This window comes from Amborella trichopoda, chromosome 9, assembly GCF_054954075.1.
Source record: "Amborella trichopoda isolate Santa Cruz 75 chromosome 9, AtrichopodaSantaCruz75HAP2 v2.0, whole genome shotgun sequence".
Taxonomy (NCBI): Eukaryota; Viridiplantae; Streptophyta; class Magnoliopsida; order Amborellales; family Amborellaceae; genus Amborella; species Amborella trichopoda.
In genome coordinates, this window is record NC_142344.1 from 52,889,564 (window position 1) to 52,911,753 (window position 22,190).

At 36.8% G+C, this 22,190-nt stretch overlaps 1 protein-coding gene across 7 annotated transcripts; it reads right to left on the minus strand.

Annotated features, from left to right (window-relative positions):
• Positions 1-90: 90 nt before the first annotated feature.
• On the minus strand, positions 91-22,165 carry KEU (Sec1/munc18-like (SM) proteins superfamily). 7 transcript variants are annotated; one of them, XM_088846161.1, is made up of 22 exons: positions 21,743-22,165; positions 19,651-19,709; positions 18,676-18,777; positions 18,178-18,259; positions 16,211-16,289; positions 13,875-13,925; positions 13,658-13,754; positions 8,944-8,976; positions 8,572-8,700; positions 6,849-7,043; positions 6,650-6,733; positions 6,456-6,551; positions 6,294-6,370; positions 5,246-5,342; positions 3,709-3,834; positions 3,500-3,595; positions 3,124-3,240; positions 2,939-3,016; positions 2,332-2,528; positions 1,148-1,238; positions 974-1,063; positions 91-636 (listed from the first exon to the last, which is right to left on the minus strand). In XM_088846161.1, exons 4-22 carry the CDS (start codon positions 18,248-18,250, stop codon positions 580-582), a joined length of 1,863 nt encoding a protein of 620 aa, XP_088702287.1. In that variant the 5' UTR covers positions 18,251-18,259; positions 18,676-18,777; positions 19,651-19,709; positions 21,743-22,165; the 3' UTR covers positions 91-579. The 7 variants fall into 7 exon arrangements, with proteins under 7 accessions (XP_088702287.1, XP_088702290.1, XP_088702285.1 ...); XM_088846164.1 differs by having other exon boundaries at positions 16,211-16,308; XM_088846159.1 differs by lacking the exon at positions 18,676-18,777.
• Between the last annotated feature and the right edge of the window lie 25 nt (positions 22,166-22,190).

A 22,190-nucleotide genomic window follows, 5' to 3' on the forward strand; every position in this document is an offset into this window, starting at 1 on the left:
CAAAAATATTGTCGAACAATAAATTCAAAAAGATTAACAATTAAGAAAAAAGTGCTTATTTTACTAAAAAAACTGAAAAGATAAAAGATATTCAAAAAATTAAAGCCAGTCTCGCAATAATAAAAGCAGTACAAAGGCAGCAATTTGAGAGGCCCCAGGCTACCAATGACACACAACCGGATTAGTATCCGAGACACTCCACCAAAGATTGTTACTGGAATGAATATACACAAAAAAATATTCCAAGTTCCAACCATTCTGGGCCTCAACTTACACAACGATATATCACCCTATATACAACATGAAAACATATCTGATTTCCAATCCAAATAAGGAATAATTGCAATCACGAAAACAGCGGGGAATGCAAGAATTGATCTCTATGGATGGGGGGCATGGATGCATCTTTTAGATGCAATTTGCGTTCATAATACCTTGTGAAGCAAAGCTGCAACAGGGGAAGGTCCAGAAAGCAGGCACCAGGCATTGAATGGGACATAGGGTTACAGAGGAGAGAGAATTTGTGACTTGCATCTTAGCAAGGGCTCTCCAAATCAATGGTGCTGCTGTGTAGATCAGTTATATGACAAGGTCGTCGAGAGAAAGTTCGTCTTGAGCACTCAACAACTTAAGTTTCTGCAAGCTCACATGAGTAAGCATTAAGCACTAAACAGCAACCCGGGTGTGAGCACAAGCGTGTGCATATGTGCACAAGTATGCGAACGCGCAAACATAACTCTATAAATAATAACACAAAAAAGTAACATAAGCAAAAAAAAATTTCTTTAGATGAGCAATCCAAAGTTCTCAAACACACGCGCGCGCACACAGAAGCAGGCCAACAGAAACGATGAACGATCAGAGTACGACAAACATATTTCTTTTCATAACCAAACAGGAACACTGAAATCGGTATGAGCTAAATCTCAAAAATATGCATAAGAGTCATAGATAGAACAGTTGAATGAATTACCGTCATAAACTGGGGAGGATCATCAAGACTGGAGGAACCGAGCACAACTTCCCGCGTGAGTTTTGTTGTCAGTTTGTGAGCAGCACGGAGCTGAAAAAAATTGGGTCAGAAACAGGACCATTATGGTTTGTCACATATAACCAGCAAAGAAAGCAGGTCCAGGCTTCTCAATACCTCAGACCTTGTAGCACCTCCAATGATAAAAACAAAAAGGCGCTGGCCCATCTTCTTAAAATCGCTTGACGCATGCCTCAAAATGGAATCACTAGTCAAAAGCCAATGAAGTAGATTCAGAACAAGCATAAATAAGTAGGATGTCAGCCAGAGAGAACTTTCAATAATTTTAAAATACAATCACTGGCAACTAAAGTTTAGGTAGCCTAAGTCACTTACGCAGAAGAAAGATTTCATAAGATAATTTCATAGGCTTATTTACCACTCCCATAGATGTCATAGAACGTTTGCTTGTAAAAGAAGAATGTTTTGTCTTTTCTTATATGGACTTCTTTGGTTTCTCTCCCTCCTTCCCTCCCTCCCTCGCTCCCTCTGAATTATGGCTCTCCATTACTAGAATTAATACAGTTACAAACATGTTACCTACAAGCACTATGCCATTATTTGGTGCATTAGGAAAGAGTGAATGGAGTTATTTTTAGGTATCAAAGGGTGCACGATGGTCCTCAGGGAAAGGATTAGTAATATAGTGATCTTCTTTGGCCAGAAATTCGAGGTTTCAATGCCATTGACTTGGTCAAGGATTGGAAGACTTTGGCCTTATCAGGTCCACAAGTGCTTTAAACCATGGCAGAATGGATTGCTCCAGTGGAGGGCTCCATGAAGCTAAATTTTGATGGATGTTCACAGGGTAATCTGGGACCACCATGTATGGGTGAGATTTTTAGAGATGAAGGTACGAAGCTTAAAAGCTATTCAAGTCCGCAGGGGATATGCGATTCTACATTAGTGGAGGCTTATGCATTGCTTACAGGTCTAAGAATATGTTCATTTCATTCAAGTAGCCGTTTAGTAGTAGAAGGGGATTGTTTCCTCTATTCCATAGAGGTTGACTATATAAGATCTTTGATATTTGTGACACAAAGAATGTGATCTTTGTGCACATTCTTAGGGGTGCTCACTGCTAACCAAGAGGCCAGTACCCTTGCCAATGAAGGGGTTCTTCGAGAAGCACTAGATCTCGATAAGATTTCAATATGAGATGTTGTCTTGACATCTCTTGACCTTTGATTTTTATTTTTGATTCTTTGGACTCCTATTTTGTTAATGAATTTTTCTTTAATGATGTATATATATATATATATATATATATATATATATATATATATATATATATATATTACCTAGAATATCCATCATCTGAACTGCGAGGCCTGGCCCATGTTGCAGGTCTTCGCGATCTCATCGAGTGAGCAGGCTGAACTTGCGTAGACCGGACTGATGCACCACCTTGAGATCCATGGAATGTTGGACTGGGATCATTCATGCAAGGGTATTCATTCTTTGGCAATTCTCCCTTTCCAAGTTTTTCAATCAAATCCTGCAAGCAACAAAAGTCATAGTAACATGTTATTGCATGGGAAATGAAAAACACAGCCTAATTTGATATTTCTTCAACTTAGAAACATATTCTTATAGAGAGTGTTCGCATCATCAAGTGTCCCTTTCCATCATAACTTAAAAGTTTCACCAACCAGATATAAAACCTAGGTCACTCATCATAATAGATGTCAACACTGAACAGTCTAATAAAGGCATTTTAGCAGCAGCATTAATTCCTCCAACAAGGCTTTCTTGTTCTTAAAAGGTAATTTGGATCACAAGACTAGCAAACAATTGTTGCAAACAAATCTTTAATAAACTAGTCCACGAAAATCTAGTGTCTTATTGAGGAAATTCACCAATAAACAAAAGAGAGAGATGGGTGTAATATGTATCAGACATAAATACCTCAAGCATGGGGTAAAACCGTGATAATTGCCATTGTTCCTCCTCAGTGGTTCGTTCCTTTCTTGCAGCATGCTTCTTCTGATAAGCATTTAGAAAACCGGTACCCAAAACTCAACATTAGAAGCTAAGGGATGGTAGTAGGAAGACAGCTTACGCTTTTTTCTTTTTCACCCACTTTTGCTTACCTTCTGAACATCAAACTTAAGTGAAAATACACCCCCTGAGGACTTTTTTGAATCTGACCCCGCCAATAATCTCATATTATTGACTGCATTCATATCATCAGGTGATAGACGTGCTAACTGCAAAATAATGAGTTAATGACAACCATCACCCATATTTACACAGAAAAGAAACAGAAAAAAAAAAAAAATGTAAGACAAGTCAGTACTAACAGCCATATTAGACTGCTAAGACAGCACAGAAAGAGTCAATACATGCTGAAAGTAATGCGGGAAAAGGGCCCATATCAGCAAGCTCAACACACAAGTAGTAGTTGAAAGTTTGGGAACAGCCCAAGATCATACGCCATAAAGTCACCAATCAAAACAAAGAAGTCACCTGCATCAGCTTGACACCTTTGTCAGCTTCAAATTTCTCAGGATAAACTGAAGCATAAATCATCATCAGACGCAACTTAGTTTCAGGAGAGGCGTCCTACATTGCAAGGGAAATTATCCATCAAAAACACTGTTAGCATCATATACAACAAAGACTGCACCGTAGAAGCAGTGGGACGAACATAAAAACCTAAAACCTTCCTAAGCAACCTGTTTCAGCCTCAAAAAGTTGATCACTTCTTTTGTCCCAGCATCCCCAAAGACAAGATCCTGCTCCAAGTGGCCAACTTCCTGAAGCCCCAATTCCTTGATCTTCTCATTGAGTTTTTGAGCAATCTGCATCGAGGATAATACTTTTATGATCAAGTACGAAGTATAAGCAATGACTATACTTGGTGTGAGTTCCACAAAGTGACTTGGGTCTAAACACTTGCTAAGTCATCATCACCATCATCAAAGCCTTTTCTCAACTAATTGGGGTTGGCTACACGAATCCGGGTCCACCATTATGCTCTATTAAGGGTCATACCCTCAAACACTTGCTAAGTATCAGGTCATAACCTGCTCTTACCAAGCAACAAGAGAAGTAGTTCCCTTTCAAAAAAAAAGACATCATTTTCGATGTTCTCGACCAGCTATATTCTACAACTCAAACCTTGGATGTAAGGGCCCAACTAATAGTAGCTCCCATAATCACAAAGCTCGAAGGTAGCTAAAAGGAAACTCCCAATGAATACATAGGCTTGCTTTCTCCAAAAAAAACTAAAAATGCCAAAAGTCTACGTATTCAAAGCCTCATCAGCCTGCATAGGGCCAGTAGATATCTAAACAGAAACGACCCACCTTAGTGTCCACGATGGGTGAAATTAAACTTATGCTATATGAATCAAAGGTGCAAAGGAAGTTTCTGCTTTCCAATACTTAATTTTACAATTTTATCAGATGTCCCCGAAGAGACTTCTTTTTTTTCTAGCATTTTTTGGGCCCCGTATGGGGTGTTTGAATCTGAGTACCCAGAATGTGGGTGGCTCAATCTCTTGTAAAGCTCCTTTCTTAATACAACAGGTAACATTTTTAACAAAAAAAAAAAAAAAAAATTATATATATATATATATATATATCATGTGCTTTTATGGAAAAACTGAGGAGGTTATGCCAATATAATGGTGGCACAATCCAAATAGTCAAGGCGGTTATGTGAAAATGCCCAGAGCATGAGCATTGCACAGATCTTAACAATGCATGGTCAACTATGCAAGCTGGATAAAACCAGACCGGTAGAAACGGAAAAAACTACCAGTCAAAACTTGTCAAAACAGGTCGAACCATTCAAAGAGAAATTGAACAGGCCAATCAGACCAATCCGTCATTTTTTTCAATCTTTTAGTACTTCTATTAGACAGGTGAAACTGGTTGGACTGGTTTGGACTAGAAAGACAATCATTAGCTACAATGCCGACAACATCAGTTTAAGAAAATTTAAAAGAAAAAAAATAAATAAGACTCATGCTTGGTTCATCTGGATACACACATGATAGATGATGACCATCTAGCAAAAACTTTAAAATAGAGAAATCCTTGATAAACGTCACATAAAGTATCTTCCAGGTCAGTGTTAAATACCACAAAGAAAAGTTCCAAAACTACTTTAACAGAATGTACTAAATAAATTAAACAGCTATTCAAAACAAATTAATCTACAATTTGGAGCAAGTAAAAATGTAAAGGCACCAAACAAAGAACTCACATCAACATGAAGGGTAAGCTTGTCCATTTGCTCACTATATTGGGGCAAAGCTTGAACCATCTTTTGTAGATCTCTTGTTGATAATTCACTTCCATCTCTGAATTGAAAATAGAAAAGATGTGCAAGAAGCATCTTACAAAACATCTCAACAACATTATACCATTTGGCAGACTTATGTCATGACTGATTATGATGCCAACTAAATATCAACATTCACGAATTTTATACAAAAATTTTATAAAAGTTATGACTTTCAAAGAGAAAACAAGAGTACAAGAAGCATAAAATCTCCTTCAGAAAGAAAGCTGAACAAGGTCCTCATTCACTAACATATTTCAGGAGAACAATGGAAAAGAACCATGGTGGGCATAAGAATTTTATTATTCAGATATTCAGAATAAACTAGCTTGTAGTTACTCTTTTATCCATGTTAAGAAAGAATAAGCATGGAAGCCGTATGTTCAATGAATAAAGGAAAATAAAATCAAATAAGAAAGATGACCATCACATAATAAACATTGCATGTAACAAGATAATATTTACGACACCTTCAATATCTCTGAAGACAGTTCCAGTACTGTCTTCATTCACTTTTCCGAATCATTGTGGGCTACCTTTGCCATCTATAATCTTTCCAGTACAAAGTTTTTGATGCCTATATACAATAAGTAGGTTGAGAAAAGAGGAAAGACACTAATCTATCCATGCTACTGATTTCTTTTAATTGTTCCATGCTATTGAATTCTCATAATTCATGTAGGATTGCTGTAGAATTGGGATAAAAATGCAAGAATATGAAAAACCCACTTTCTGGGGAATTTGATTATCTTTTCCTATAACAAATGGCATGCTTTAAAACATTTGCAGGAGATGACATTTTTACGAGAGGATATTTGATATGATTGATTGGAAAAGAGAAAATAAAAGAAACATTTTGAGAACAGAAATTTGAGCAATTATGATATATTGCAGCACAAGTGCAAATGTTCCAGGAAAAATGAAAATAACTTTCAGTTATGTAAATACAAATAGTTCATTCCTTACAAACCTCGAGCCTTGACGGATTTGTGCAGCTTTGTTCTTTGAAACAAAGTTAGACATCTTCTCATGCAGCCGTAAACTAGCCTGACAACCCAGACAAAAGTCAAAGATGTATTGATAACATCAAATATGCAGCATTTAAACTCTATATCTGGTTCAGATAACTTACATCAGCAAAATGCAAGTCACGGAGTTCAAGCCATATAGGATCATGATCCTCCAAAAGGACCTCTTTTTTCTCCTTTTTTTCTTGTTGTGTTGTAACCTAATGATGAATCTCACGTGTACATTACCAAGGAAGTCCACAAAGAATAACCTTACCAGAAACCACTACTCACATACTCAAGAGAAATTCAAGCATACCTCGTATACATATTTATTTCCTTCCATGTTTAGAAGATCATGGCACATGGCGTCATATGTCCATTCATGTATAACAGGAGCAATCTACAAGTCCCACATCAACATGATACATTTCAAATTCCATAGAGGATTTACGTGAGTACCAAAGTTGGTAAATCATAGCTATTAAAGCTCCAGTGATGAAAGTAAGCATCTTAACCTGGTCTATAGATCTGTCTACAATGAGCAACTCGCAGGTTTCAGTCTGGGGAAAATTTGGAATTGTGGATTTATACTTGGTAATGCAGTTCCAGAGTGCAGCAGCCAACTTTGTCGGAACTAAATCACGAACTGTTGTCAGTGTGGATGCATCAAGAGATGACTTAGCAGCACGGAAGCGCACAAGTGGAAGTTCCTGTATAATAGATGGTTAAACTATCCACAATAAGGAGGAAGCACAAAATGCACAAAAATTATCTTGGCATCATAATAGCTTTTATCAAGTTTAACAAAAACATTAGGTGGCCCCTAGTCTCCCTGTCTGGGCACGGATGCCTAGGGGGCTGCCCAGAACCTCATGTACATATATGTGTCATCCAAACGCACATATATGTAGTTATTTGTGTCAATTTTGTATCTTTTTTCCATTTACAAGCATTCTAGCTAACCTTTTTATGCAAATAGATATGCACAAATGTTCAACACATTCAAAGCGTCAAATCCTTGAGAATTTTGATTGTTTGAATAACTGAAATAGTGAAAAACATAAACAAGCCCCTAGTGTATGTGTCCTTACTCCATACTGGCATAGTTCATACTTATGGTTCATACAATCATCATACACAGACTCCAAATCTCTAATGAGACCAATACAAAATGACGCACTAGAAAAGATAAGATGCAATACAAAACACAAGAAAGAGATCTTTGATTCTTCCAATCAACACTTTAATCATCATCTTCATTCACTTTTTAGATTTCAGGATTGAGATTTTTAACTTTGGGACTAGGGGGTTTAGCATACCCCCAAAACACCGTTTTCCAGTTTCAAAAAAAAAAAAGACGTTTTCCCCTTTTTCCATGGTTAGAAAAGACCCAAAATTTCCTCACAGGCAAATTTATTGCCACCACAAAAGGCTCAGGTCCTAGGCGTCCGCCCAGGGCTGAGCGTTGGGCACCCAACAGCCTGGGCAGGCACCCAGGAAGTGGCATCCAAACACCCCCGCCAAAGCCTAGGCAGTGACACCTAAGGCCCTTTGGGTGCCTAGGCGCCCGCCAGGTGCTGTCTTGTAACTATGGCTTATTAATGATGACAATAAAAGCATTATATTCTCTAATATAATTAGAGAAACTGAAAAGTGCAAATGAGTCCGCAGTTTACAAGAATAACAGACTTACATGAATATGTCCACCATTATTATTGATTATCAGGAGCATCTATAGTTTGAACCTAATTCAGAGTGTATGAAATTTAAGAATTTAATGCTATCTGAAGCCGGCAGCAATCACATCTAGCAACATTGTGTATTCTGAACCTTAAAAATGTGCGTCTTCTGCCCACATTCCTTATATAATAGGACAAACATAATTATCAAATCTGTAATGATGGAAACTATCATATATTCAATAAAATCATCATTGGCAATAACACCATTATGCAGTATATTTAAATAAGCAAGACAATGGCACGATATCACTGTCAGCTTCTCCAGCTGACATTCATCTTGAAGAACTGATTCACAATTATAATAATCATGGACCAAAAGGTAAAAGTGAGAGCAATGCACCACAGAGGTCAAAAAACAGAGTAATAGAAACGAAGCAAAGAGCAGAAAATCAAGCCAAAGGAAATACATATCGAAATGTATTCACCCAAAAAAGAAAGAAAAAAAAAAAAACAAAATGTCAAATGCTACCAACTTAATGTGAAGAAGATTGCATACCCTCATGGAAGCAAATACAGTAGCAAGGCGGACAGCCATCGAGTTTAAACAGGCATCGTATTTACGAGAACTCTCCACATTTTCCCCATATAGTTCCTCAAGTGCCCTCTCATGATCAGTGGTAAAACCCTGTAAAACAATAACTAAATAAGATAAATGTTGGGCAAAGAAGAACAGTGCTACTAACATTCCATTAACACAGCCACCAACAGTGACAAATGGATATCCATCCACTTGTGTTCTCTAGAAGAAATAGCTATCATAACCAAATTCAAGGTACCAAACTACAATTCTCCCTGAATTTACTGAGGCCACAAGCAGCATAACAGGTCAACAAAGAAAAGAGAAATAAAGGAAAGCATAAGTGATTACCTGGCCATCGATGGCAAAATACTCCAAATTCATCTGCATGTCATCCAAACAAAAGAAACCTTTTATTAGAATTTTAAATTGTATGATTTAAAGAGAAAATGATGGATTCACTAACCGTAAGAATCTAAAGCGAATGTACATTTTGGAAGGCTACACCAGTTATTTTTAAGATTATTAACTTTTTTGCATTTCATTAATTCTACAAAGTTATACAACATTGATTACTGTGTCAACAATGGGATATAGAAAATTAAAAAATTTGACAGTATGAACAGGACTGCATAAAAAAAAGTTATACAACATTGAATACTGGTGTCAACAATGGGATATAGAGAATTAAAAATTTTGACAGTATGACTGCATAAAAAATGTTTGCCGAAGTGTTTAAAAAGTAAGGGCTGAAGAGGATTCTAATGCCAACCGAATGATTGTGAGTAAGCCTTTTTGAGATCCCTCTTTAGCCAAGGCATCAGCCAATTAGTTTCATTCTTGACAAACATGTTTGAAAGTAGAAAACTGAGGAATTCACTCTAGAGTCTTCTTTTTCAATAATAGTTGGGTCCCAAAGGACCCAAACACCCCTAATGAACCTTGAGCAAGGAACACAACATTTCTTTCATTTATTCTCGTGTAGGGTTGCCTAATTTTGTTTATGAGATGGATAGGATGGTTGGGTTTCTAATTGGAACCAAATCAAACACAGAAAGATTTTTTCTAATGTTGCTGAGATCCCTGATGTTCCAAGAGAAAATTTCCATTGTTTCTTATTTCGTAGTGATAACAGTAGTGATTGTCCTGAACCTGAGCAGTGGCATCGTTTTCTAATAGTTGATTCCCATTAAGGCTTTTCTAACTCTCTACTCTACTTTGGTGCATTCCTCCCGAAGGTATCTGGAAGAACCTCAGTGACCTTCATATATCGGGCCCATAACCTCAACCATGCCTTCAATAAGATCAACTGAATTCAAATTTCCTTCCTCTTCCTCTGGGTCTATTGATAAGTGCAAAGCATCTTCAGATGTTCCCGCAGATCTGCCCATCAATTACTTTTTTCAACCTGTGTGTGGAAGGGGTCATCACTACATGGTACTGTCAGAAGAGGTCTCAATTCACGGTACCCAAGATCTGAGGAGGATGATAGAGTGTCACTCATGTTCTGAGCAGGTGATTTGTTTGAGGCAGAGGATCCTTCTAAAATGTTATTTGCACTAGAAGGGTAGAAATACAGTGCGCAGAGACATCCTTTGCATGCATCAAATTCCATGCCTCCTGTGGCAAATCCACTTAGTTTGGTTTGACGGGGTTTATTAGGCAAGCTGTTGAGGAGTTTGAGAACAAGGTTGACTCTGCTTTTTCTGCTTTCAATTTCCTGAAGTCTACGGTTTCTTTTGGTGGTTCTGGAGTTGGATTTTCTCTTACAGAGGTGGCATAGAGTCAGTAGATGGCAGGGTGGTGGTGCTGGGATATGTGGTTCATTCACAGGCTTGGTCCCAAAATTTTACGAAGGATAGTGATTTTGATTGCAGCAGGTGAGTGCCATGGAAGAAGGTATGGAGTTGAAGGGCTCTGCAGACAACCAAGGTGTGTCAGTGGCAATGTTCAATAAAACAGAGGGGGGGTGCTAGGTGCCCAAGGGTCCTGGCTGCCTAGGCAGTCCTTGCCTAAGTGGAGGGGTTCTGGTCCTCTGGGTAGTTCTAACGGGCAGTTTTTTTAACCCAAGATCTCTTGAAATGAGCCTAAAACCCCTATGAACATCATTTTCTGGGTTTTGTGCATTAAATTGTAGTTTAATTCTTCTATTTGAAATTTATACATAAATTGCATTGAAACTTGAATTTGAAATACCAGTATCACCTAATCAACAAACCTGAAAATAAAACGCAAGATCAAAGTATTAAATGAAGCAGGTCATCTTATATCTCTAGGTATAGTATACTATACAAGAAAATAAATTTCAACTTTCAAATGAAGTAAAGAAACTGCCGACCCCAATTAGTTGGCAAAAGGCTTTGACGATGATGATGAAATGAAGTAAAGAAACTAGAAAAGACCACTTAAAAAATGTGGAACCCAACCATAAATGTGGAACTCAACCATAAAATGAGGAAACCAACCATAAAATGAAATATAAAAAAACACATAAGATTTGGTTCTCCAATCTTAAAAAAAATTTAAATAATATCAATCTAAAAAATTCAATCACATAATATCCCTTAGATTTGGTTTTCTAGTCTACAAAATCACATAATACCAATTTGGTTCTAGATTAATGTCTTTTTCAGTCTTTCCTATGATTGGAAGTCCCATTCTAGAGAAAATTTTAAAATAACCGAAACCAAAACCCACTAGTAAAAATGGGAGAATAATCCAACTGCAAGCATGTAAAAATATCACAAAACAAAAACAAAAAAAAAGAAAGACTAACAAATCGTAACACATTTTACACAAAAACTAACAAACACGAATTCAAATATTGTAATCCACTAACCTTTTCAAAATGAAATTGATATGGGCCCAAATCGGTGAACTTTAGTTGCCAAAAGTTCTCTTTTGCAACCACTCCAAGCTCCAAAGAGTACCAAGAAGTATATCTTTGGATTTTGCAAGAAATCAAAAATGCGGTTTTGATATTGAGAGAAATCTCAAGAAGTTTTGGTGAGTTCTTCTCTCGAAAACACACAAAAGGGGTTTCGAGTGACTAGAATGCCCCCCAAAACCCTTTTCCCTACCCCTAGTCAACTGCCTATTTCCACCCTCGGCCAGCCTACATCAAGGCGCCGGCCTTAAGGCGAGCGCCTAGGAGGCACCTGGTCGGTGCCTAGATGACCCGACCTAGGGAGCCCACCTACTACATGACTAGGCATTTTCATTTCCTGGCAGCGTAAAATTACGAACATTGGGTCATGGTAATTTTGCAAGGATTTACAGTTTTGTTGTGTTAACTGTTTTGGGTAGAATGGATGGGGTTTCGACGCAAAGGTCATTATTGCTAGGTTAGGTGAGCTGAGGTGCATGGCCCTGGTTTTTCCATGTTTCTCTAGAACTTAAATGGATTATCTGGCAACCACTAGATGCCCTGGGCAGTGGCTTGGGGTAAGTGGGAAAAAGAATGACAGGTGATGAACTGTTAGAGAGAGAGGATATCTTGTGTGGGGATGAAATGTAAACCGCCGCTTCAAATAATCGTGGAATGGATGAGAGAACTTGAGGCAGTGGGATACAATAGAGGGGAGAAATTTAAGCTGTTGGTTCCAAGAGATAGGTGGGCTAGGCATTTAATGCTTTGACAGTTGTCTTCTCTTCAGCTAAATCAAGAGATTTGTAGTTAATGAATCAAGTAATATCGATGGGCTCCTTTGGGTTCTAGGATTCATCTACTGTGGGGAAATAATTGAATTTCAATTTTGAATTTCTGTCTTCACTTAAATGCCACCATGTGTCTTCATTTAGCATGTGTGGCTTCCCCCTCAGCTTTCTTCCTCATTCCTTCCTTCTGATGAGAGCCCATTTCTTTTTCGTGCTTCTGTTTCCTTCCTATTTTTTTCAATTTTTTTTGTTTGACATTTCTAAATATTTATCCATCCATCCATCCTCGTCTTGGTTAATATGGGCTGTTTGAAATCTTTCCAAGCTCTGCAGTTGTGTTTTAGGGTGTTGGTTTTGGTATTGGGGCGTAATTTTTGGGAATAAGGAGCCTGGCTAGGTTCTGGAGGTTAATAAAGTTCGGATCCAGAATTAGTTTCAGGTTTCTTGGGTTTTCTCCAACCTTTTGGTTCTGGTTTTCAGTAAGGATGCATAAAGTGAAGCACTCACCCCCCACTGTTGTGTGATGTTTGGGGCTATCACAAAATATGGACGCATTTCTATTTTTATCTGAAAAAATTCTTAAATTCTACCAGATATTGAGCTGCAATCCAACAGTAAAAATCTCCCACAACCATCACCTATTTTTCAAAGAACCTTAAAGTACCAGCCATGTAGGGGGATGCCACTTACAGTGATCCAGGATATTTAAAGTTTGAGAAGTGATTTTGAGAGATTTCGAAATTCGGATGAAATGTGAATAATACTGCAACTCCGAACTCCCATCTCTTGGAGAAGAAAGCTCATTTGGCCTCTCTCTCAGATGGCAAGATGAAGACAACATCTTCATTTTTTATGAACTGACATATGACAGGAATAAGTATTCCAAATCTTGGTGGCCCAACCCTCAATAGTTTCAAGGTTCTTTAATTTGGGCTCGAAATATCCTATAAGAGCTCCTTTAAGCATTTCTGTTCTGTCTTCGACAATTTCATCAATTGTCCAACCATCCAGAGACTTAAGGTTGTAGGCTGTTCTAGTAGGTAATAGGCTTGTAGTTGCTGTGGCTCTTCAGGGCTAGAGTTCCATCTTCTGCCACGCCCATGTTGAAGGACTATTTCTTGAAAAGTGTGCGGGTGGGATCTACCAATGTAACTGCTGGTGATCCAGTTCATGAAGGCCTACTTTCACTTGGATATTTACAGTAGCTGATGGGTATCACAGGGGGCTACTGTAAATGATAGACATCCCCATGGGGGCTTGTACACATCATCAGATCTCATCTAAATCAGACAAGACCTGTGTACTTTTACACCTAAAAATTTTCACACACATGAATGGATTTTCGACACCGTTAACAATAAAGGAAAATATATATAGGATAAAACAAAAAGTAACTAGTAATGCTAACCTCTCGCAATGCACCTATGCGAGGTAAAACACTGGTATCATTCTTTATCATGGCAACTAGATCCTTTGTAATCGGTGAACTGAAAAACACATGTGCCCTGAAACAATAACATCGAATTAAAATGCAGAATCCTAAAGAAAATAAAACACTGAAAACAAACAATTTGCCGAGTCTAAATTGACAAACTGAGAGAATCCAGCAAACATCTTCCACATACTTTTTGTATAAAGGGCACCTCCCTGACATATCTGACAGGAACATGACAACACTGCATGGCATTGAACAAGCATCAGAAATCAAAACTTCACAATTATTACAAGGCTAATCACTTAACAATTGCATATAAAGAAAAAAGGGAGCAAGGAAACTGCATGCTGCATGCATGCAAAAGGTTAAAGAGACAATACGAACAAATCAGAAATATTGCCCACACGGGATTACTAAGACCATCATGTTTCAAAATGGTAACACATTCGGATGAAAATTCTAGAGTACAAGAGTACTTGGAGCAAGAGATAATGACCCACATTCGGATGAAAATTCTAGAGTACAAGAGTACTTGGAGCAAGAGATAATGACCCATCGAAATGACAAGAAGATTAATCATTACACTAATTGGGATAAAAATTAACATACAATCTATTAAATCCTCAAAAGTACAAATAAAATTCAGTATACATCTCCATGTCCTTCTGGTTTCTATGAGGAAAACACAAACTGTCATCTCACTTTGTGTATTCTTCACAAGTATGATCATGAATGGGTCCTACAGGTATGGGTTACTGATTAGCCTCCATGAAATCTTTTCAACACAACACTCCATGTGTTTACAGCAGTTGTAACAGAAGGGTTAAGGCAACCAGGACAGTGAAGCAATATATCCCATCCTCAGTCCATAATACTCCAACCTTTCCCATCAATCTATCCATTCAATATAAACCAACTCCCATATTTGTCCAAGCTTCACTATACATGTTTCTGAATAGTCGTCTCTTCAAGACTGGCTCCCTTAATTTACGAAAGCTCAGAGCTTTCATCCCCGAACAAGTCAGTGATCTCAAACATCAAATACAAGCGATTCAGATGTGTAGTATTAAAAGATGCCCTCCATGACAAAAACAATTACCAAATTCAAATGAATGAAGGAAGAGAAAGCATATGCAATGTGTTCGAAGGTGCCGAATTCAAATGCACAGCTCCGATATTTCAGTTTTAGAACAGCTTTGCATCCGAACAACTTTTATAAACTACGACATTTATGAAAACCATCAAGTTTATCAGCAAGAAGGCCAATAAAATGCAGAAAGAAATTTATATTCAAACATGTAATAGCCAGTATGAATAGCCTAAGCTTGGGCTCGGGACTCAGACCGTGCCCGAGTTGAGTAACACAGGAGAGTCCAACTAGAAAAAAAAGCTCAAAAAATTGGAAACTAAAACATAAGAAATTTGCTTAAAAGTAGTAACAAGAAAATTAAGTTATAAAAAGCACTAAAAGTCTATAAAAGACAAAAAAAATACATAGGAGATTAAATATGGAAAATTTTGATTTATAGCTTGAACAATTCATAAAGATCTAAAAAAGGGAAAAATAGAAAATATGAGTGTATATTAAAATAATTTTAGAAATCATCATAAAACCATAAAAACTATGTAGAAATATATTTATACAACATTTGTAAGGAATATAGTAACCAAAATTATATAGAAATACACCAAAAACTCACCTCAACACCCAGCCGAGTCCAAGTCAACTCAGCCGAGTCTTCAAATACTGGTACTAACCATGAAATAAACAAAAGAAACTGGAATGTACATTTTATCTTCATGAATATTATGTATAAAACTTCCCATTTCAAGGGGAAAATTATTTAACTATCAAAAATATATCTTGCATCCAAATCTCTTAGGGCCTGTTTGTACTCGTTATCACTTTTAATTCACTGTTTCAATAAAATTATTCCTAACAACAAAAGATCTGCTTTTTTTGTAGTGTCCATTATAAAGTTATCTGAGATAAACTTATAGGCAGTTTTATACATAAGTTTATCGTTTTTAAAAGCTGATTTTGCTTTATTTGAAGTGATTTGCTGGAATTCACATGTTTTGGCCAGAAATAGCTAAATATAGTAGCAAACCATTGAAAAAGTCAATTATTTAAAGGATACTATACATAATGCAAAATGCAAACCAAAGAGCTAAAAAATAACATTATCCAGAGTATATAGATTTTAAATAAGATAAAGTAAATTATCCTCCAAACCAGCCCTTAATATCAATAGACGTTACACATTCAACCTCTACATTACAACTCATCTGGTCTATATACCTTAAAGAGCTTTATTTTCTTTCGAAATCTCATTGCCATTCATAACAATGATAAAGTTACAAATGAGAGTCAATCAAGCAAGAGGATAAAATATATAGACTAAGGGAACTAAACGATGCCAAAATAATGTAAAACTTACTCAATTAAGCAGGAAATAAAGAATACCAAAATTAAGTAAAACAGAGTCAAGGAAGAGAAGGTAACAGTGTCAAATATATACTTACTTTTCCTTCAATGGCTGGATAAAATACACAGCATCCATTGAGGGCAGTGGTTGCCTTCTCTTGTACAAGTCCTCCACCACTGCAAAACATTAGGAAGACTAACACACTCACTTTAAACGGGCCTAAAATTGAAAGAAAATTGGAATGATTCATCGAAACAGTTTTGACAGACAAATAAGCACAGCTAATAATCTCCAAGTAGCACGCTTTATTAACAAAGCATATTTCCTCCAGAAAAATATAAGAAGATTTCAGATTACCTCAATGAAAAGAAAGGGACAAACAGTACCCTATGACATGTTACACACATGCACATAGATAGGTTATGAACAAGTGATAAAGGGAAAGAACACACACCACCTAGTCCCTGCCAGAGAAGAGGAGAGAGAGAGAGAGAGATCTGGATCAAGTGTCATTTAAACACCTTAAAATGTGAGCACCTATCAAGGGACACTAAATGTCAGCTCCACTACCAGTGTGAGGCATTATCATAAGATACAAATAATCCCCAGATATCCATTCAGAACCAAAAGTCTATGACTGAAAAACATGACATTTGATTTCAGCTCACTTCTCAAAGCAATGATGGCCAATTTTCCACTGTGAAGCAAAAGTCGATAATGCCCTAAATGCACATCAAGGATCTCAAACAAATTTTACCAAGAGATCAACAATATTCAGAATTTCTCTACACAAATCATTGGAGCATGCTGAGCACAATAAGATATGATTTTAAATTTAACTCTAAATGTTCCAATCAAATGCCATTCAATGAAGGCAAAGTTGGAGTTATTACCAGAGAAGAAATTCACCTAAACAGCCTTGTATAGAACCTAGACTAGAACAACTAGCTGCTTAGGCAGGAGGGAGTTGCTAACCTAAATGTAACTGATCACACTAAGTCATAGGCCTTCTTCCATCCGATCCACATCACTAACTTATCCCAGTTTTCTTTTTCAACCCATGTTACAAATGCTTTTAACAGGTAATAATGTTCCTGCAACTGGGAGAAACAGATGAGAACCTCAAGGTCCGCACCTAATGACTTCTGACAAATTATGCCATCTGATGGCGTTGCCTGACTCTATCCAACATGTATCAATTACCTTCTTCTCGTTTATGCTGTTTCAGAGCAATTTTCATATTAGAATTAAATTTTGTAAAGCAAACCATATATAAGCAAACAATTAATACAAAAGACAAAGTACCCTAGTTTATTAAAGAGTGGCAGCTACCCAAACCAAGCCAGTGCAATCAGGGATTCAACACACCGATATAGATGCATTCCTGACCTCCTATCTTGCTGGCATCCACTTCCCGCAAACAATACAAACAGTGGTGCACTACAAGCATCTTTTAAATTACTAATCAAATATGTCTTCCATGTTCTAAATCATAAAACCCAGCTCACGATCCACTTTGCTCCAAAAAGAATGATTTACATCTTAGACAAACAAACCCAGAGGGGCAGGGCATATTAGTCCAACAGATTAATCACCACTAGTTTGGAGTTCATGGGGAAAGGCAGTATGCAAATAACAAGCTCATAACACATGTTAAATATCATCTTTCTGTTCCATATTGTAGAACAAATGCCTGGTTCAAGATCCACTTTGCTCCAAAGAGAGTGTTATGCAAAACCAGAGCACATTAGTCGATCAGATTACTCAGGAAAAGTTTACAATTCATGGGGAAGGGCGCCATCTAAATAATATAGTCATAACGTTTAAAATGCATGTTGCCCTCCCATCACAATTTCTGAAGCAACACGTTCAGAAAGTAGCCCAGAAAATGAGAAAATGAAGATGGATAGAGGGAAACAAGAACAAGTGGAGATCAAAATTAACAAAAAAAAAAGAGGTAACTGTTAAAGAACGAAATAAAAAACACAAGGACATCCAGAGAAATAGGGGAAAAAGAAAAAGAGGAACACATTTATATGCATTTTTTATTCATTCGATACTTACAAGAAATGCCTTCTTCTGTGATGTCTGCCATTTTGCAAGAGTATGACATAACTTTGACTGTGATCTTATCCATAATGAGTACCTGTAACATATCAATTAATATCAACCAGAATGACAAAGTAGAATCGGATTGAAATACAAATGCAATAGAAATAAAAGTCTATATCAAGGGTTTCCATCCAAATTGTTAACTAACAAATAACTAATAAACAAAAGACAAGTGAATTACAAATAAATTAACTATAATAAACTTGTATATAAAATAATCTTCCATTAAACCCCTAAGAGCATCTGAAATTAAAAAAAAATAACTCCTGCAATCAGCAGCAACAGGGAGCCGCAGGGTTGAATCAAGAAAAAAATATCAAGGAAAATAATAGTGTGGTACCCATCACACGTGCTAAAACACCAAAGTATAATTTCTTTCCTAGTCAAAACATATATACATAAAGAGGAAAACATCTAGGCCAACAAATACAAATGTCCAAAATATTATACCCAAAATAGCTTTCCTTCATCGTGTGTATGACTAGTGTCAACAATGCTAGTTCCCAGTCTTCTGCTTAACAATGCTCCCAATAAATATCCTCATACTCCAATCTGTTAAATATGTTCACAAATGTGATTAGCCTTCTGAACTTACTTCCATCAATGGTCATTTTCTCCAACACCAAGTAATTTCCAGTACTTATACATAAAGTCTTACATTTATGGATGTTCTTATTCCAATGCTTGAATCAACAATATTTCAACTTTACTTTCCTGGATCCATGCCCTAATAGGTATTCTTTAGCCAAGTCCATCCAAACCACTATAATCCCAACTCCCTATACAAATTGCAGAAAGTATAAGCCCACTCTCCACTTCGCCCCCTTGTCTTAATGCCTTCTTAGACCAATCATAATTGCTTTTGATTATAATTCCTTGTTTTCCATTCTTCCTTTGATTTGTCTTCCCACACAAACAAATAGACATACTATACAAAAATGCATTAAGGTTCAAAAAGTTTATGCTAGAAAATGAAAATAAAAAAATAATATTAGTGATTGGTAAACTTGAGATACAGTGCAGTAATAAACAGATAGCCACCATTTAGAAAAAATTCTTTTTTGGCACTGAAACACTTTTCTACTCCCTCCACGAAATCAAAATGAAGGCCATTGTAGTATCAATATTACAACATACAACTATATCCTCCTTTTTAGGTGATTATAAACTATATCCCTAATGAATTCATGATAATTCAAATTGAGTGAATTACACGCAAATTAAAGAGTGTATGTCCGGGTAACTGTACACATGAAACAATCTATAATGAATTCACCCATAAAAATAGAAATGACTAGGATCAGACTTGTAGAGAAAAGTCTTGCATGCTCCAAAATACTAAACATTACAGAAAAAGCAAACAGGATTACCTATAAACAGACAAATCTTGCACCAGATAAAAAAGATGAAATAGACCAACTTTACCTTCCAAGTTGATTTTGAATCCCCTGATTTAGTTGAACGAAGCATTTCATGCAGTAATCCTGAAAGTTCATATGTGCACACTCTTTGTGAGAAAGGGAACCCATAAAACAACCATGCAATATAGAAGAAGTAATTTGCACAAACATCCAGCAGCTAATTAGGTCTACAGCTCATTGTTCTCCATAATTACCCAAATCTCCAAAGACAAAACTAAAGCAGGTAAAAAGTGCATCAGTTCAGATATAATATATTTAAATTAAATATCCTGTGGCCAAATAAATAATATATAAGCCACAAATGATACAGAGAATAGCCTAGAAGTATAATCAATAATATCTAAGTGAAATAAGTTAATTTAACTCAAATCAGGAAAAAAAGAGGAGGAAATTTTCTTTTAAGTGTTCTAATAGATTTTCAATTAAGCCTATTAAAATTGTGACATTGACAAGTTAATAAAATGTCAATATGTTGCAAGCCTTTGCAAATTCACCTTTGTTTCTTTTCTTCTTTTCTTTTAAAATTTTGCATTAATGAGAAGGAATAGATTCCCATTGAATTGTAGACAAAATTTTATAACCATTTAATACAATGGTTGTACGACAGGACCTCTTGCTACCACTCAATCATCATCAGAGCATTTTCCCAATTATTTAGGGTCCGCTATACGAATCCTGGTCCATCATTCCGTTCTATTAAGAACCATACCCTCAGTGAGGCCATAAGTCCTCATATCTTTTTTCACTACTTCCAACCATGTTTTTTTGGGCAGCCTACCCCTTGACCCTTTTGAGCCTTCCACTTGAACCAACTCGCACCTAACAGATATTGTGTTGGACATGTGTTGCACATGGCCAACCCACCTAAATCTACTTTCTTTCATCTTATCGCCTATTGTAGCCACACTTAAGTTCTCCCTAATGTATTCATTTCGAATTTTATCCCTTCTTGTCTGCCACTCATCCATCTTAACATCCTCATCTCAACCACACTCAACCTATAAGTATGTTTTTTTTGACCGCCCAACATTCTGCTCCTTAAAGCAAAGCTGGTCACGCAGCTGTCTATAGAATTTCCCCTTTAGTTTCATTCGTATGCGACAATCACATAATACTCCGGTTGCACATCTCCACGTTGTCCACCCAACTCTAATTCTATTGCGACATTTTCCTCAATCTCTCAATTATCCAAGATTATCGACCCAAGATATCGAGAGTGCATTCTTCTTGCTACCATTCAATACAATTCTATAAAATGGCACTATAGTCCATAATGCCTTTTGAAGTTTATTCAAGATATTGCAAAATATCCAAGCGAATATAATCCTGCAAGATCGCTCCACTTCTTCCATGTTTTGCAAATGAATTTATGAATCAACATAATATATGTGACCATTCACTGATGGCCACAACCTTTACCAATTTCTTATGTGTTTTGCAAACGAATTTATGCATGAACATAAATTTTTTATGAACAAATAACAAATTATTCACAGATGACCAGAACCTGGACCAAAATTGCCACCCTAGGCCTAAACCCATACGGTTTACAAATATAGCAACTGAACATGGAATATTGCCCTAAACCACAAAAACAACATGACCAACTAAAATGGCCAAACGTGAGAATAATATATCATCAACCGATAAAACTCAACAAAAATTGCATATAACTCAACACAAATTATTTGACTCAGAATCAACAAACCACCAAACCCAATGAATTTTACATGGCGAAGATGCCCTGGACATGAATCATAAAAACAAAATGGGGAACATTTCATTTCTATGAGGAAAGCAATAAGAGATTAAAATAATTAACTGCCACAAACTCAACAAAATTTTGTGCCCTTACACATCCCACCAAATACAACAACTTTCACAGAAATACATACCGCAGAAGAAAATCATACTATCTATTGCTAAAAAGATAGTTAGCAGAAATCTCATCAAATTAGCCCTAATCTTACATTATAACCAGCCTCATTTCCTGAAACAGCACATAAAAATACCATTTCTGGAACAAAAAAATAAAAATGAAATCATCACTCTCTCCCTATCTCTATCTAAAAAAGCGTAACTAGGGTAGGGCTTACTATCTCGACTGATTTGGCGGAAAGATCTGTAATCCCCGCCATGAGAGGAATCGGAGTCCGACATGGTTGCAGAGGTGGTAAGCCCGAGAGGTTACAAACCGTTCCACATAACAAAAGGACGCCAAAGCCTGGTTAATCACGCGGTTTTATCAATGAGGTAGGGCTGCTTTCGCTTTGAGTTTTGACCTGGAAAACCAGGCCCCTCCGTGCTCACTCTCTCTCTGGAAATTTCTCTCTGAATCTCTCTCTCTCTAAGAATTACGAAAACGCAGAATAGCCACCTTTGACGGTTAAAAGCATGGCGTCGAGAAGCCCAAGAACGGGCGTGTTGACCCCTTGTAATTTCTCTCTCTTCGATTTTTCTCTCTCAAACCTTCTTTCTGTTGTTTCTCTCTCCTCACTTCTCTCTCTATCTTTTCCTGCAACGGCACCCGGCCGGAAAATTCGG